Source organism: Magnolia sinica, chromosome 17 (assembly GCF_029962835.1).
Source record: "Magnolia sinica isolate HGM2019 chromosome 17, MsV1, whole genome shotgun sequence".
NCBI classification, from domain to species: Eukaryota; Viridiplantae; Streptophyta; class Magnoliopsida; order Magnoliales; family Magnoliaceae; genus Magnolia; species Magnolia sinica.
In genome coordinates, this window is record NC_080589.1 from 7,102,988 (window position 1) to 7,121,699 (window position 18,712).

At 42.8% G+C, this 18,712-nt stretch overlaps 3 protein-coding genes across 4 annotated transcripts in view; 2 read left to right on the top strand and 1 right to left on the bottom strand.

The window, feature by feature from the left end:
• The first annotated feature begins 5,945 nt into the window (after positions 1 to 5,945).
• Positions 5,946 to 6,413, top strand: LOC131231816 (uncharacterized). Its single transcript, XM_058228122.1, has one exon. It carries the CDS (start codon positions 5,946 to 5,948, stop codon positions 6,411 to 6,413), a length of 468 nt encoding a protein of 155 aa, XP_058084105.1.
• A 5,164-nt stretch (positions 6,414 to 11,577) lies between these two features.
• On the top strand, positions 11,578 to 13,575 carry LOC131231049 (uncharacterized). The gene has a single exon (XM_058227132.1). It carries the CDS (start codon positions 12,675 to 12,677, stop codon positions 13,248 to 13,250), a length of 576 nt encoding a protein of 191 aa, XP_058083115.1. The 5' UTR covers positions 11,578 to 12,674; the 3' UTR covers positions 13,251 to 13,575.
• A 2,350-nt stretch (positions 13,576 to 15,925) lies between these two features.
• The window catches only part of LOC131231495 (calmodulin-binding transcription activator 6), a 44,631-nt gene continuing 41,844 nt past the window's right edge, over positions 15,926 to 18,712 (bottom strand). For both annotated transcript variants that reach the window (XM_058227716.1, XM_058227715.1), the window contains exons 12-13: positions 18,377 to 18,688; positions 15,926 to 16,503 (exon numbers count right to left, since the gene is read on the bottom strand). In XM_058227716.1, the coding sequence (XP_058083699.1) occupies positions 16,483 to 16,503; positions 18,377 to 18,688 (333 nt within the window). In that variant the 3' untranslated portion in view covers positions 15,926 to 16,482. The remainder of the gene's footprint in view (positions 16,504 to 18,376; positions 18,689 to 18,712) is intronic.

The following is an 18,712-nucleotide window of genomic DNA, read 5'->3' on the forward strand; positions in this document are numbered from 1 at the left end:
ACGGAAGATTCCAGAATTGCTTGTGGCGTCATTTTCCACGCCCTGACCCTCCTTATCCAGTGCCACGTGTACGGTGATCTTGACAATCTCAGACTAGGACCCATCATAAGTGCACCGTGGCAGGAAAATAATCCATCTTTGCCGTCCGATCTACGGTCAGGTTTTCAGTGTGTACGGATGAGACTATGGTTCAGCGATCTACACCGTTGATATGATCAACGTCATACTGGTTTGCACACAGGCAAAAAAGGGCTGGATTGGAGGAGGCTAGTTGTCAAATGAATGGTCATGTTCGGTTGAATGTGAACCGTTGCTGTGTTTCCTTTATCAACCGTGGGTTTGTTGGGCCACCTGTTGAAGGGCTAGGACTTCTCCATCTGATATCTTTTGGTGCATGGGCCATACAGTAGTTCCCCTTCACATGAATGGTGTGGATCACCTGGACGCGGATTAGATACTGACAAGTTGAGCAGCGAGTCCGCTACTGAAGTGACGTCACCAAGTTCTGTGGGCCCCACTATGATGTCTGTGTTGTATCCACACCGCCATCCATTTCGAGATATCATTTTAGGGCACGAGCCAAAGAATGAGGTAGATAAAAATCGGTACTAGACCCGCTCTAGAAAACAGTGGGGAGAGTGATTCCCACCGTTGAAACTATCTTAAGGTCCACCATAATATTTATTTGATATTCAACCTGTTCAAAAGTTAAAAAAGACAGGAAAGATGGGAAAACACATATATCAGCTTGATCTAAAACTTCTGTGGCATTTAGAAGTTTTTAATGATGCGCGTTCTCTCCAAGTGGATGGAAGGCGTGGATACAAAACACACATCATGGTGGGGCTCACAGAACTTGGTGACGTCACTTCTGTAAGAGTCTCGCTACTCAACCTGTCAGTATCTAATCCACGCCCGGATCACCTAAGTCCAAAACCATGGGTCCCACTTGCACAGAATGAGAGCACGAACGATAGTGTACGGTATGGTTGGCGGTTCACCAGTCTGGTAGGTCACGTTGAAATGATGTGGTTAGATCCGACGAACCAACCGTCCATCTGCCAAAACGACGCGGAAGGGATTGCTACTCACCCTGCCGCAGCCAATGGCTAGTGTTCAGTGCTCTGTGGGCCCCACCATGATGTTTTTGTTTCATCCGTTCCATACGCCCATTCTTCCATATCATTTTATGGTATGGTCCAAAAAATGAGGTTGATCCAAATCTCAAGTAGACCACACAGTGTTCATTTTTTGGATCAATCCGATATATATATTTCCCTTCATCCAAATCTTCATGACCTAATCAACAGGTTAGATGTCAAATAACCATTACAGTGCGCCCTGGGAGGTTATTAATGGTGGACATTCAATTACTACTGTTTTCCCATGGTGTGGTCCACCTGAGATTTATATCCACCTCAATTTTCGAATCAAGCCCTAAAATTATCTTTCAGAATGTATGGACAGCGTGGATAAAACAAATCATGGTGGGTCCACATAGCATCGACCACTAGCCACCTGGTTGATGGCGGCACCATCAGCCAAACCGTGTCCTGGGCATTGCCCGTTCTTACACAGACCTCTCTCCTCACCTAACGTGCCGAATTTGATTGAAATGTGGCACACAATACATGTTTGAAAGGAGGTCGGTGGGCACCGGTTCCATCTCTTACATCTGTCCGGATAAGGATGCTTGGCTCATAAGATGAAAGTAACTAATCTGCATCCGTACCAAAACAGTAATTGAAGTGGACCGACGGTTTTATTAGAACGATCCAATCTAACATAAGATTGCCTAGACTCATGGCAACAGGGGTTAGAAATTATCTCACCGTGATGTTGGTAAGAAATGCACTCTATTAATCTACTTTGCTCGCTCATTAGCTAGTCAACCTGGATGTATGGCCACATGCATTATAAACATGGCTTGAATTTGACCAAACATGTGCTTATTAGAAATAGTATGGACATTTAAGAGTCATATCGATTTGATTTGATTGAATGCTAATTGTAACCTTTGGTGTCAAATTAATCTGTTTAGAATTAGACCTATGAATGTTGATTTAACTGCCCAACTATTAATGTTACAATGATTAGATGATTTAAAAGAAGAGGATTAGTATTTAAAAATGTTTTTTTTTTTTTTTTTTGCCTTATATTAAAGACTTCTTTCAATGGTAATAGTTGTTTTTGAGTTTATCAAATTTAAACAAATAAAATTAAAAATTAAGGAATTGATTTTCATGCAAAAACAACACAATTAGAGAAAGTAAATTAAAATAAATAGGAAAAAAATAATTAACTACGTTTGCCTGTGTGGATAGAACAATTGAGGTTTGCAGTTTGCAATACATGACGGTGTGATCTATCAAATAGGGACTCAATGATTTAGTGATATCGTCGCACAAAAGTTGTGGATATTTAATTTATTTAATTAACTAACTCCTAAGATGTAGTACAACAATGTGCTGGAAGTGAAATATTTAAGCTATAAATATAATAAGCAACTTCATATTATAGATGTTAATTGATTGTGTGTGGTGATAGCCCCAGGATCTTTTCAAATATTATTTTTATAGGCTTTAGGAGGAGGGGGTTGAGTTGAGATTTTCTTACTAGTCTTCAAAGGAGACTAAGGTGACTCGATTATACCTTGCAATAAAACCTGATCATTATTTTAGATTTATAAGCATTTTAATTAAGAAGGCTTTGTTTTTAGTTTTTTGAATTTATGAGCATTTGAATTAAGAACTGCTTGTTTTTTAATGATTTTTCTTTTAGATGTATTGCTTTTAAATTTTTTCCATAAAGTATGGGCCAAAGTTTCATTTAACCCATGGTGAAAGACATCATCATCTAACTAGTGTTAAATATACCTAGTGGTTTTCCTATTTAATCTTTTTTCACTCATCATCCCAACATATCCTGTAGTTTAGCTTTACCACTTTGAACCGGTGGATTAAAATCTTTACGATATAAAATATATTTCATTTTGACTTCTTAAATCATCCAATTAGAACCATTAATGTTAACTATTTTATTTGTAGTGCTTGCCTTTATCAATTCATACATGATAAACAATGAACCCCACAAACATCGAAGTTTCCAACCAAAGCTCTTATACAATTTAGGAAATTAACACATTGCCTATCTATATATATGAATCAAACAAAAATATAAGATTCACAAATATGTATCACAAATCCAAGATAAGGCCACAAAATAGGAAAGGCCTAAATTACAAGATAAGATTTGCATGGAAAATCCTTTAATGGGAAGTGGAAAACTACCAGGCAAATTTGAGAGAAATTATAGTATGAAATAAGAGATTACATAATACTTCTCAAAGCTTTTGTCTTAGACTAGAGAGATTAAAAGAGAAAAAACTCAATATAAATTAATCATCATTTGATGCTTTAAGAAATCTAACCTTTTCACCATTAAAAAAAAACACCATTAAAATAAATATAATTTTAAAAAATCATTTTTAAAGGAAGAAAACTAACCTAAAAATGATACAGCTGGTTTCAAGGAGGAACAAATCCACAGAGAGTAAGAAAAAACTTTCAAGAATTAGCTTTGGCACTAAGGAACCCTATAATTATTCTCTTTTATATATATATATATATATATATATATATATATTCTTCCTTCTCCTTATCTTTAGATCATAACTTTCGTGACAGTAGAGCAGTTGCAGATTAAACCGGGCCCATCTGCGTGGCCCAAAATGAAAATGGATGACCCTCTTCCAACACACATGTTGGGATATGGCCATTCATCTCGTTGGACACACTCTATATTTACCTTACTAAAAATCAGGTGTGTACGCTCATCAAGTGGCCACGTGTATCACGAGATGACGGTTAAATAGATACACCAGTGATCACTCAACAAACACGTGTGCCCCACCTGATGCTGTGGTCGGCCATACTGATGTTCAGGCCGGAAGCGGATTGCGTCCTACCACGCTCAGCTCGGGCAGGGATCTGTGGGCCCCACCGTGATGTAAGGGTGTTATCCATTCCGTTCATCCATTTTCTCAGATAATTTTACTGCAACATAGAAAAAATTTAAGATAGCTACACATCTCCAGTGGATCACACCAAAGGAAGCAGTGGTGATAATGACACCCACCGTTGAAACCGTTATAGGAGCCAACGTGATGTTTTTTTTTTACCATCCAACGTATTCATGAGGTCATGTAGACCTGGATGAAGTGAAAACACAGATATCAGCTTGATCCGAAACTTTTACAGCTCTCAAGAATTTTTTAACGGTGAATATTCAATCCCCACTTTGTGGTCCACTTCAACCTTTGTTCTACCTCATTTTTACATTCCTTTACTAAAATGATCTGTAAATATGTATGGACGGCGTGGATAAAACCCTTACATCATGGTGGTCCCAACAGACTCCTACCCGGACGGACTTTTGTCTGGGCGGTGTTACGACGCAATCCGCTTCCGTTCAGGCCAGGAAACGGATTGGCTACTCCCCCTGCCACCAGCCGCTGGTGGTCGGTGTTCTGTGGGCCTCGCCATGATGTATGTGTTTCATCCATGCCGTCCATCTATTTTTGAAGATCCTTTTATTGTATAAGACAAAAAATGAGGTATATCCCAATCTTAATTGGACCACATTATAGGAAACAGTGTTGAATGAGCGTCGACCGTTAAAAACTTTTTGGGCATAAAAGTTTTGGATCAAGATGACCTTTGTTTTTCGCTTCATTTGGGCTTTTATGACCTAATCAACAGATTGGATTTCAAATAAACAGTACAGTAGGCCTTAGGAGGATTTTAATGGTGGATATCCCATCACTATTTTTTTCCTGTAGTGTGGTCCACCTGCAATTTATATACCTCTCATTTTTTTAGATCAAGCCTTAAAATGATCTATAAAAATGGATGAACGGAATGGATGAAATACATACATCATGGTGGGGCCCACAGAGCACTGACCATCAGCCACCAGGCTGGTGTCAGGGGGAGTAGCCAATCAAACCAGGTCCTTTTCGGAAACGGATTGGCTACTCCCCCTGCCACCAGCCAATGGCTGGTGGTCGGTGCTATGTGGGCCCCACCATGATATATGCATTTTATCCATGCCGTCCATATATTTTTATAGATCATTTTACGTTACAGGAGAAAAAATGAGGTATGTTGAAATCTAAAGTGGATCACATTACACGAAACAGTGTTGAATGAACATTGACCATTAAAAGCGTTTTGGGGGCATAAAAGATTTGGATCAAGCTGATATTTATTTTTTCTTCATCTGGGTCTTTATGACGCAATCAACAGATTGGATGTTAAATAAACAGTACGGTGAGCCTTAGGATGATTTTAATGGTGGATATCCAATAAATTTTTTTTTCCTGTGGTGTGGTCCATATGAGATTTATATACCTATAATTTTTTGTATCGATACCTAAAATTATCTGTAAAAATGTATGAACGGAATGGATGAAACAAATAAATCATAGTGGGGCCCACGGAGCACTAACCACCAGCCACGGGGCTGGTGTCAGGGGGAGTAGCCAATCCGTCTCCGTCATTTTCACAGCATGGCCGACCTGATGAACGGCCCAGATATTGCAGACGTAGGCGGTGGGTGCACTCAGTGGATTCCCACGCGATTCGCACACCATCGTGGTCAATCGCAATATCGGTGACGTCCGCACACAAAACAATGAGATTGTGGGCCCCACAAATGTAAGGCTATGCGCGTGGAAGACACGGTGTAGTGGGCAGCAGAAGATCCGCGTACTCAACACTTCTCGCCCACATACACCACTCTTTCGGTCTTCAACGCAGACTAACGTGCCGCGTGTCACTCTTTCCACCGTTGACCTTCCCCTCTCTATATAAACGCTCGAACCAAACCTCCCGATTCAGGCACTCAAACCCCAACCCAGAGAAGAAGAAAAAGAGCAGAAATAGATGGGAAATTACAATTCGTGCCTCTTCAAACCGCTAAAACTCGCCGCGAAATTCCTGGACTCCGACGGAAATCTCCATCGCATCGGAATCCCCACCAAAGCCGCGGAGCTCATGCTCGAGTGGCCGGGTCACGTGATCTGTCAGGCCGAGGAGCTGAGACGCACGCGCCGAGTTACCGCGATGAAAGCCGATGAGGAATTGCAGGCCGGGAAGGTGTACCTATTGCTACCGGTTTCAAGGATCAGTTCTCGCGTTTCGGAAGATGAGATCTCTCGGATGGACGCCACGTGTCGGAAGAAAAAGAAGAACGACGGGAGCTGCAGGGTTTTCCCTGAGAGCGAGAGAGGTAGGAATGAGTTCCACGTGGCGGAGGAGTGTGAAGAGCGGGATACCGGTTTCCCCGGTCACCGCATGGTTAATTACCGGCAGTGGAGGCCCGCGCTGGAGACCATAAATGAAGTACACTGAGGAAGTAGTCCGGCGGACTACTTTGCTTCGGGGGGTTATTTGATACTCGTGCGGAGTATGCCGCTTGATACGCAGGCACTTAGAAATTGTACACATGGCCTATTTTAACTAAAACCATTGTCGAACTATATCGTAGAGTTACATTCTCAAAATCGTACTAGTTGAACAATCCTATCCTCTGGTTGGTGGACATTTGTTAGCTTAAATTAAGACCATTGGATATTGTTAATCTTAACCGTCCAATGAATGTACACCAATCGGATAGTCTGACTATAAGTCGTCATATAGATGACGTTACTATCAGATCCACCCCGTCTATAAGGCGTACCGTCACATTTTCACCGTTGATCATGAAAATCAAACCAATCCAAAACTTAGGTGCGCCACATAACAGAAAACGGTATAAAATTAACTAAAAACTCTGAAATCACGTGGTGTGAACTGCATAAGTCTTTGGATGTACTGATTTTCTACGAATCCATTCATCCTGTTATGGCACGACAGATGAGCGGATTGAAAGGCATAAAGACCAAATGATGGGTCCCACAGACAGTTTGGACTATTTTAACGTTGTTTCCTCATCCGTAGGCTGTAGCCTACCTGAAGTTTGAATTTACTTTTGTGCCCATATATAAACATAGGGTGGTCCACCTGATGGACGGAGTGGATTTCATCCACATAAAATCTTCCATCCATGTCAGCAAATAGTCACGCAAGCGATCGTGTATCATCCGTCGCACTTTGCTAGAGTATCAAAGTTCTTCTTTTTCGCCTGGTCATTGCACTCGCGCGAGTGAACTTGCGAGTCTACTCGCCCCTGCACGAGCGAAGTTGCAAGATCTATGCCACTCATCAGGTGGATCTCCCGGGATAAGTATCTGTATGGTCTTCCCATCGAATGGGTCACACGTTTACAGAAGAAATGGACGGTGTTCATTCCATCCATTCATGTAAACCAACGGTTGGATGGTTCAAATCTGGTGGATGGTGTGCATCTCATCCATTCACGTGAACCACCAAAGGAGCAGATTGATGTTTTGGCCCCTCAAGTCTCAACTGTGGGCCCAACCAGATGTTTGGTTGGAAATTATAATTTGACACGTGTGGCAGCTGGAACACGAGCACTTCGCTTTCCTCTCCATGTAGAGAGGAGCTCATCACACTGGATACTCTGTGGGGCCCAACGTGATGTATGTTTTATATCCACACTTTCCATCCGGTTTTACAATTCATTTTAGGACACTGTACCAAAATTTAACTATATCCAAAGCTCAAGTGGACCACGCCACAATAAAAAGTGGGAATTGAACAGCTACCGTTGAAACTTCTTGGGGGCTACGTGTTTTGGATCAAGCTGATATATATTTTTTCCTTTCATCCGGGTCTGTGTAACCAAATCAACGGGTTAGATAACTAATAAACATCACTGTGGGCCCCAGGAAGGATGCAACGGTAGACATCATTATCCCCAATTTTTTCTGTGGTGTGGCCCACCTGATATTTGGATATACTTCAATTTTTGGCTCATGACTAAAAATAATTTGGGAAAACGGATTTACGGACTTGATAAAATAATTACATCAAGAAGGGCCCCAAAAGTATCCACAACACGCTATAGCACGGTGAGCTCCTCGTTACACAATCCGCGTCCCTCCATGCTAGGTAGAGGTGGGCATTTTTGAAATTAGATCCGAGTCTTTGTTGATTGTGTCAGTATAGTTAATTGTTTTGAGTTTTGTGATAAGAATAGTTGTACCATGTTCAGCTGAACAATATGTTGTCTTTTATCTTGGCGAGAGACCATACATGTGAGAGCGATCTTCCTTTAGCCTATACTGTTCATCTGGTGTAGGCTGTAGCCTACCTGAAGTTTGAATTTACTTTTGTGCCCATATATAAACATAGGGTGGTCCACCTGATGGACGGAGTGGATTTCATCCACATAAAATCTTCCATCCATGTCAGCAAATAGTCACGCAAGCGATCGTGTATCATCCGTCGCACTTTGCTAGAGTATCAAAGTTCTTCTTTTTCGCCTGGTCATTGCACTCGCGCGAGTGAACTTGCGAGTCTACTCGCCCCTGCACGAGCGAAGTTGCAAGATCTATGCCACTCATCAGGTGGATCTCCCGGGATAAGTATCTGTATGGTCTTCCCATCGAATGGGTCACACGTTTACAGAAGAAATGGACGGTGTTCATTCCATCCATTCATGTAAACCAACGGTTGGATGGTTCAAATCTGGTGGATGGTGTGCATCTCATCCATTCATGTGAACCACCAAAGGAGCAGATTGATGTTTTGGCCCCTCAAGTCTCAACTGTGGGCCCAACCAGATGTTTGGTTGGAAATTATAATTTGACACGTGTGGCAGCTGGAACACGAGCACTTCGCTTTCCTCTCCATGTAGAGAGGAGCTCATCACACTGGATACTCTGTGGGGCCCAACGTGATGTATGTTTTATATCCACACTTTCCATCCGGTTTTACAATTCATTTTAGGACACTGTACCAAAATTTAACTATATCCAAAGCTCAAGTGGACCACGCCACAATAAAAAGTGGGAATTGAACAGCTACCGTTGAAACTTCTTGGGGGCTACGTGTTTTGGATCAAGCTGATATATATTTTTTCCTTTCATCCGGGTCTGTGTAACCAAATCAACGGGTTAGATAACTAATAAACATCACTGTGGGCCCCAGGAAGGATGCAACGGTAGACATCATTATCCCCAATTTTTTCTGTGGTGTGGCCCACCTGATATTTGGATATACTTCAATTTTTGGCTCATGACTAAAAATAATTTGGGAAAACGGATTTACGGACTTGATAAAATAATTACATCAAGAAGGGCCCCAAAAGTATCCACAACACGCTATAGCACGGTGAGCTCCTCGTTACACAATCCGCGTCCCTCCATGCTAGGGCCGTCGCTGGAATGGCGGGAGTGCGTATTGCGCATATCTAACCACTTATTCAGCTGGGGGTGCACATTGAACCGGTAGAGCCGTAGAACCGGATCGGAACCGATGAAATGGTCCAGTTCTAGAGTGCACCGGTTCTAATTCTGGCTCCAAAATTAAAGAACCGTTTAGTTCGGTTCAATTCTAGTTTGGGGGTACGTAGAATTGAACTGAACCGTGGATCCGAACCATGAATTCGAACAGTGTGTCCACATCTCTAGTGGGTAAAACATCCAAACCGTCGTAGAATTGATATGAAGTTATTCCCATCCATTCACTCCCGATTGTATGGTTCCAAGACCTTAATAGTATTGTTAAAATATGCAATTGGGCCGGATTATAAAAAGCCCATAACCGTGGAACCGAACTGGTTTTCACGGTCCGGTTCCGGTTCGGTTCTAGGGTGCTAACGGTCTAGTTCCGGTTTTGAAAATCCTGGAATCGTAAGTAACGATTCAGTTCCGGTTTCACCCCCGGACCGAACCGAATCGTGTGGACCCTCTTTCTACCTTCGTAGACACATCATTACAAATGTAACTAACTCAGGAATTTTCATTGGGTCGTAGATTTAATATCTGGCTGATCTCCACCGTAGATATGGGCCCATATGTACATTTGGTCCCCCACGTCTATAGAAGCTCAGATTCCATACGTGGTATTTTGTTTAGTCATCCAGACCGTTGAATCGATGGGCCCAGCACGGGTAACATATGCTGCAAAAATTCTTCCAGTGTGAAACCGCAAAACCGTTAGATAAGTGGACTACAAATACATTGTCATGTATATCTCCTAAAATGGGCCTTTTTTGGGCTTCCCTTATCTACTATGGATCCCATCACATAAACGCCCTGGATGACCAAACATGGGCCCCACATTTGTAGAATCATGTGGAAAGCCCCTTTTCTGATTGAAGGCTAAGAAGCTTATTAACTGGGCCTATCAAGGTTAGGCCCACCCAGCCCAGCCCACTGCAACCCCACCTAGATTGCTTTAGGCAGTCGGTGCTTTGCTCTTTACTTTAATTGAGGGTTTTGATGAAGCCTAGTTAAGGCACAGAGGTAGGCCTAAACCTCTCTGATGGTGATCTGAGCGTTGCATGTGACTAAAGCCAGCTGTGTGGAATCTAAACGGCCGGGATCGGCAGTCGGGCTATCGAAACTAAGCAATCAATGGACCAGGATCGCCTGTTAGGCTATCAGTCCTGGCCCACCTTTTGCAGAAACTTAGACTCAAATATTGGGTCCATGAGCTAAGATTTTAAGCATGTCAATTGATCCAACGGCTCAGGTTATGCGGGAGTGCCAGTGGGCCCCAACACGGCCCGTTTAGGGTTTCAACTTTCAAGGGCGTCTATGACATACAATAAGCAGGGTGGGCCCCACTTGATGAACATCCAAGATGTTGCACAAAAGTGGGTTGGTAGGTTCGGGCTCAGGCAAGACCGTGGACGGTCCGATTACAGGGTGGGCTTGGATTATATTTCTTTTGGTCCATCACAGTCTGGGCATTTCACTGTGGGCCTGGGCCTGTTGTTGGCCTTACTAGGCGTGGCCTGACTGGGCCCATTTTCACCCTATGAACCTAACATACCTTAGGGTCTGTTTGGGCGGTGGGATTAGAAGGGATTAGGAGGGATGGGATTCAAAAAACATAATTATCACCCATGGCAGGGATTGTCCCCTGTTGCCATTGGGATAAGATTAATGCCCTGCTTTGTTGATAATACGGTGGTACATTGAATGGATATACCCACCATCATTTGAAATTATTGAGAATAACACGTGTTATATCTAAACTGTTCATTTGTTTTGTAACCTCATTTTATGGCATGGGCCTAAAAATGAGGTAGATCCAAAACTTATGTGGCCCCAAAGAAGTTTTCAACAGTAAGTGTTGAATCCCCATTGCTTTCTATGGTGGGGTCTACTTGAGCATTAGATTTATCTGATTTTTTGGCCCATGCTCTAAAATAATCTCAATAAATGGGTGGATGGTGCGGATATAGCCCACACATCATGATAGGACCTACAACAACTTGCTAATATCGAGTGAAATTGGCATGGGACCCAATGCAATTCTATTTAATGTAATTCCAAGCTTTGCCATTCTTCCCAAACAATCCCATCCCACCTTATCCCTTCTAATCCCACCGCCCAAACAGACCCTAATTCCGCAAAACTATGCTGCAGTTGTAGAACGGTCATGTTCGGTGAAATGTGAACGGTTTTCAGCCAAGGAAAATTTTCACACGTACCAACATGGCACACGTGTGTGAGGTGTAGGGATATCCATCAGTGCATTCGGATCCACGACATGCGACTCGGCTTGAGTCAGGCTGGTGCGCGCATTTGGTGAGCCGGAGAGAATCGCGCATGGACCATTGATCAATCATTACATTTACCGTACATTCTTTCATACACGTGTGTGGACCACCTGATGGATGGACCAACCTGATTTTGAACCTGGCCGAGTACGGAGGCATGTGTTGCCTGATGAACGGTCTGGATCTCACGCACACGTGTCATGTTGGTACATGTGGGGCGAGTCCCCGTTGGAAGGTAAGGTATTGACCGGCTCTAACTTACGCCAGGGGGTTAGACCAAGACGACGACTTTCGAGAGAGCAAGTCCACCACACCCCCCCCTTCCCAAGTTGGGGGCAGTTTAACAAACCTCTCTCTTCTCCCATTTAATAAACACCGACTTTCTGGTGTGAGTTTGTCACAAACTACCATTACGCAATACCTGCAGATCAATCTAGACCATCAAAATTTGGGACCCGTTGCATAGGGTGGAAATGGGCCAGGCTGGCCAGGGTTAGCCCTGGCCCTACAGGACCGTCCCTGACTGAAAAACAACGTAGTGATCAAAGGTTTGGAATTGTCTCTGAAGTTGGAACCATCTACTCTACTGTATAATGGTGGCCCACTCAATAATTAATCCAGGCCATTCATCATTGGCCCAGATGATCTTAAACCATCTTAACCGTTTATTTCCTTTTTAACCCTTCAACTGATGACCACAAATTTAACGATCAACATCATCCTACGATCTCAACTATCAGGCTATCTCAATCGGTAGCAGTCTCCACAATTCTGACGGTCTGGATCAGATCATCGATGTACATCAGTCATGCAGCATGTACAATGCATAAGCTGCCACAAGTTAGTAGTATGTGGTTAACGCATACTAAAGCAAAAAGAAATCCATGCACTCGTTCAACTCACCTCTTTCTCTACACTAACGTATTTATTTAATTAACTCAAAACTCCAAATCTCATTTCGTTCTTCTGATTCCATGGGGAAGTACGTTGCATGCTGGGCCCGAGCCTTCGCTGGAAAAGTCATACTTCCCGACGGCTCGGTCCATGAATTCGACAGCCCGCTGACCGTCGCAGAGCTAATGCTCGACCACCCACAACACTTTGTGGCCGAATTCCGCTCCATTGTGGCCGGAAACAAGCCCGCCCCATTGCCGGCCGATCAGACGCTCAAGCTGGAGAAGGTCTATGTGATGGTCCCACAGAAGGGAGGGAGGGCCGTGGCACTATCGGCTGACGAAACTCGTAGGATCCTATCGAAGGCGAGTTCAGTCCTGCGGTTCGGCTGGTTTCCAAGCCAAGTCAGGATCCTTCCCCTGCTGAGATGGATGTGTCCGGTGAGCGTTCGAAAAGGAGAGGAGTTTGTATTGGATAAAAAGGCTGGTCCGGTGGAGAATGCGGAAAGGAGCGGTGGGCGACAGTCGCTGACCGACGGCATCGAAGGGAGGGTAGAGTATTTGAACAGACAAATTTCAGGCAAAGCATGGAAGCCTACTCTGGATACCATTAAGGAAACTGGGGCTGAGAAGAAGGTACCTCATTGGCTGTTTTAGAAGGTAAGGATTCGACGGTTGAGATGCCGGACCTCCGACACATACGCATTAGATTAGCATAGATACTGAATTACGTATGAGAGGGATTCATATGAGGTTATATGTATAAACAGGCATATTTATCACTTTGTGAGATGGTTAGTTTTGATGTGTGAAAATAATCAATCTAAAAGAATAGCCGATTCTGACTGAGTTAGATGCGTCTCATCTGAGTTGACTCGGTCTCAGTTGAGTTTGATCTGGTTGGGGACCACGAGTTGGCATCAGAAATAGAGCAGTACACAAACCAAGTTAGCTCGGTTAACTCACATGGCTCAACTCGGAAAAGATTGACTCGACTCGGTTCAAAACTGGGTTTAAGCCTAGTTGAGCTGATTTTTTGAGCTCAAAAAAATTTCGAGGCAAGTCTAAGCTAAACCGAACTCAACTCGGTACAGAAATTGACTCAAACTTGACTCAGTTTGAATCGATTCAACTTGGATCGGGTTCACTTTCCTCCAACATGTCTTCGACAGAGGTTGGGACCTGGGCATGGTATGTTTATCAGATGTCGCCGATCTGTCATTGTATCTCCCTGAGCTCGGCCTCTCAGGGGACCTCATTTTTTGACATTGCCTCGAGAGCCTTCCCGCATCTTCGTTTCTCCAGCATGTGGTATAACTCGAGTCGACGAGCACGGTAGTTCTCACGGTATGGGTGCATGCATGGTTATGCTACCTCGGTTGTTGCTTACCTCTGTGCAAGTCGAAATGTGCTTGAGGAGGTCGAGAGAGCTTAATTGCCGTATGTACTTCTCCTCCATGGTCGGGAGGCGAATTCTGCCTTTCTAGTATTTGTATTATACGGTTTATATTGCCGGTTAAGGCTTCGACTTGATTTTCAAAGGAAACAAGCCAACCTCCCCGATTGCAGGATCTCTGTGCGGGCATCGCAAGAGTAGACTCATTTTGATGTTGCAAAGGTTGATCCTTGGGATCTATGGAGTGCTCTTCTAGTGCAGGGATTTGTGTGGCAATGGTGGCCAAGGCTCTCTTTTTACCTTTTGCCATTGTCGATTGGATGGAAATATGACATGTGAGTTTGGAATGGCTTTACTGTTGTTTCCCATAAACAGCGTCAAATTGTTGATGGTGAAGTGTGGCCGTCTCCTACTGAACCACCGTGTATCTGTAAAAGCAAACAACAATAGAGACCCTAACTATAGCAAGGTACCTTTCAATGTTAAAGTTAGAATAGGCAATCTGGGTCTAATCAAATTAGAGTTTTTGCACGGGTCCTTACTCTTACTTTGGTGGTAGACTCTTAGAAGTTTCAACACCTGGTTGAGGGTTCGAGTACCTATAGGTGGTGAAATCCCACTACGGTGTGAGTGTGTGGTGGTGTGTGTGCGTGTGTTAAAAAAATAAAAAATAAAAAATAAATATTAGGGTTTTTGTGCGTACATCTTTTCTTTCCGTAGACAAGGTTCTTATTTATAGCCTTCCAAAGCTTCTTCTATGTCTGGTAACAAGTCTATCATGCAGGAGCATATTGTGCAAAGGATCTCTCCTCACCGAGGATCACAGAGGGAATCCTATCCAAATATGAAGGCGATATCCTTCGTATTTGGACATCGCCTTCATATTTGGTCGGATTCTCAATGACCGGAGCTGGCAGCTAAAGTCGGCAACCAAGGTTGGTCTCAAATCATAAAGTCTAGGTCCTCGGGGTCACTCTCAAGGGTGGCTTCTGTAGTCGTTCGTCAGTTACGGCCGTGAGGTATCCGCCAAAACTGACATCGTTGCTTGTGGCTAGTGCTTAAGCTAGCCGTGGAAGTCATGCTCGGTGGTCTGAACCGAGCTCCCATCCGATCTCTTCTTCCGAGCTACTTGCCTTCTATTTTCTATCTCATCCTTATTGTTTGGTCGGTCCGATTTTACCAATAACAAATTATATATATATATATATATATATATATATATATATATATATATATATATATATATATATATATATATATATATATATACACATAAAGAACTCTGCTTGAAAGATGGAACTCCCAACTCCGCTCAAAAGATCTAGGCTAGGCCATCCTGGAATGTCTTTGATACATAGCCTTTTTTAGTCCTTTCTGACAACCATAACCGTAAACTTTCTATTGTTTGGCATGCACTAGATCATATCCACGCGAACACATGGGTGAGAAGTGAAGGAAAAAAAAGAAGAGAAGGATCTGGGACACCCATTTGGGAGATTTTGGGGTAGGGAACATCATATCAATGGCCCAAATTACACAACCATGAGCCCCAGATGAACGAGATTCTTGCCCAATAGCGAGTCTACAATTTGTTGCCACTAAAGAGCTCATGCCTCCTGTATACAATAACTTGGGGCCTGTTTGGACACACCCTCAAAAGGGGTATCTGACACCCAAATGCCACCAACGTTCTTTTCATGTTGTGCGTTTGGATGCACTCTTGCAAACCCTAAAGCTGGCTCACCCAAAACCAATTGGATTGGCTTTTGGAAAATTGCCCGGCATAGTCAGTATACACTTTGCAGAAAACCCTTTTTGTAGAAGTAGCATCCAAACAGGCCCTTGATTTTCAGGGAAACTGGGGCCAGACAAGTTTCAAAGAACATCCACACACAAAAAAATATATATAAATAAAAGAAAGAAAGAAGAAGCCATGTATCTAATGCATCCAAAAGATTCACACTACCTTAGAACTTTTCTGAAACCATGTTTTCACTATTCAAAGCCAGATCATATGATGGAACCAAACACCAAACATCGTCAAGGTCCCAACAAGATCCGCTTATCAAATCATACACAACATGGGGTCAACTGTACAACATCTAAACTAAATAAGGGCCTGTTTGTTTAGTAGAATATGTAATAATGGTTAACTAAAATGAGATGAACTCATTTTAGGTGTCTGCCAAACAGGCCCTAAAGGGGGAAGATTTACATGATGGGGAATGCTATTCCACCTTGTAAATTCGACACTTCTAACCCTGCACAATCAATATGGTCATATTCAGTGAATGAGTCGGCAATCCCCAAAATGACTAAATTGCCCTTGCAGTAGTTGGAAGTAGCAAATTTCAGGGATGGAAATATCATCTCACTAATAGAAATAGCAATCTATTTTTGCATAAGATAAAAGCCTATGCTGCAAAGCAAACTGCCCGACAGATGATGACAGGGGAGCCCGGCACAGCTGGCTGCTACTCTCGACGATTGGAATCAAAAGTCATCATGTTCAAACTGCAGAAGACAAAGCATCCAAGGTTATCTGACCCAGAGATTAATCACAAAAGCAGTCCCATTAATAACATCTTGTTAAGAATTTTGAGGGGAAAAATTACATCATACCCCCTATGTTTTATGAAATTTATCACCATGAACTATAGAAATGGAATGACAGATGTGGCTGAAATATCCTCACTTTCCTAGGAGTAGGATTCAGGGGAACTGAAATAGTACAGGCAGTGTATCACGACTTGTGGTACAGTACCATCTTTTCCTGCCAACATACCACTCGTCCACCATGGTAATGGTAGGACATGTGACAGAAATCAACATGGGACAAGAATCTAATTCCTCTCATCAGGTGGGCCCCACTGTTGTAATCAATGCACAACTGACAGCTTGGACCAACATACAGGTGTGGCCTACCGAGAGAGTGGATCATCCTGATTCTCATGAGTGGTAATCTTCATGGTGGGGTCTAGCATTTTCACTGCATTCATGTCCTACACAAGTGGCATGTTGGCGGGAAAGATGGTACGGTGCCACAAAATGTGGTGCCATTGCCAGTATGTGATCACTTCTCATAATTCAGATGCCTTTTGGTAAAACAGTGTGTTTTAAATGCATAAGAAGAAATGGGTATTTCTACAATGTTGTGGCACATCATCATCATAATCTAAGTCTTATCCCAACTAATCTGGGTTGGCTATACGAATCCTGTTCCCAAAATTCATGGGCAATAGTATACTAGTATGCATCAGGTGAGATGTATAGGCTTCAGACAATATTTAAAGCTGGCGATGATGATGATCAAACAATTCACTGCTTTCAATCATTCTAGCATGCTGAACTTAAACTGAGCTGTAATATTTCCAATTTCTAGAGCACACATGCATGGTTCATATATTATGACATGCAAGAAAATGCCAATAATTCAAAAATATGGAATCTAAAACAATATGATTCAGTTGAAAAATATCCTATTAAGTATCTGTGCATCATAGCTTAAATCCACCAAAAGCCAGGGTTACCCCAAAATATTTCTTTAGCTATTGTTTTGGCAAAGTGGCAAAAGCAGTTGACAAAACCCAACCCGATCATCCGATTGTAGACAAGTTGTCCTTGTCCAATTGTCGGTTGATCAACGGTCAACCCATCTGATTCAGATCACAAATCGAGCCCAGATCAGGCCCATCAAAGGGTCTGAACTACAGATTATCCAATTGTTCAGGTTGAAGATCTGGACCACCTAGACATCCAGATCGACTGCATTGATGGTCCAAACTAGTCTGACCGAGAACCTGCATCATATCCATGGTCTGGACCACATCAATGGTCCAATTGGATGGTGGGCCCGCAATTCCAACCAGCCTCGATTAGATGTCATATCAGTCGTTTAGCTAATTTGGTCTCCATATGCATTATGCAGCCTTCAGTAGTTTTTTATTCTAATATTTATAGCAACTTGGTCATGATTGTATTAGCGAATCAATTGAAGGACTGGAGGCCACGCATATGAAAAATGCTTGAACTTTTCAGTGAAATACCGTTTCCAGCATGTGTTGCTCTTTTTCCTAAGCATGTTTTGATTGATTTTCCATTAGCAAGTGTTGCTAGACTGTTTGGTTCACCCCAACAGTTCCCCATCTTGACTTTTTCTTCACCCATCTAATGGTCTGTGAGATTACTTTTGACTTCCAATGTAACAACAGTGTTTTTTTTTAAAAAAAATTCTTAGTATGCATTTTGTTGCTCCAAATATCATGATATTTCATGATAAATCATCCAACTTGGCAGAAAATATCATGATATTTGGTGCAACCAAACACACCATTTAAGTGGATTTTCCCCAAAAACAAGACCAAAGAGTTCCCACAAAATGCATTACCTGTGCTTGATCAAAGACCAGCTTCATTCTTCGATATTCTTTTTGTGCTTGGTATGATCGGAACATGGCTTGGACCCGTACCACTGATCGTTCGACCCGATCTTCAGCATGCTTCCGACTGATCCGGTAGAAATCCTCCTCGACGTCGTTTTCTTGTGCCTGTGTTGCTGTAACAGGTTCAGCTGGTTCAACCTGAAGGCCACGCAAGCCTTTCCTCTTTAGACGCCAGCGTAGAACCGCCTTCTCAAGCACTCCAACCGACCAAAGGATTTTGCGGTACTGTCTCCTTACTTGGTGTCCACGGAATGCAGCCTGAATAGATATCCCAATTGTATC

What these genes read in the sequence shown, in the direction of transcription:
- LOC131231049 (XM_058227132.1), top strand. Translation starts at nt 12,675, where the DNA reads ATGGGGAAGTACGTTGCATGCTGGGCCCGAGCCTTCGCTGGAAAAGTC.
- LOC131231816 (XM_058228122.1), top strand. Translation starts at nt 5,946, where the DNA reads ATGGGAAATTACAATTCGTGCCTCTTCAAACCGCTAAAACTCGCCGCG.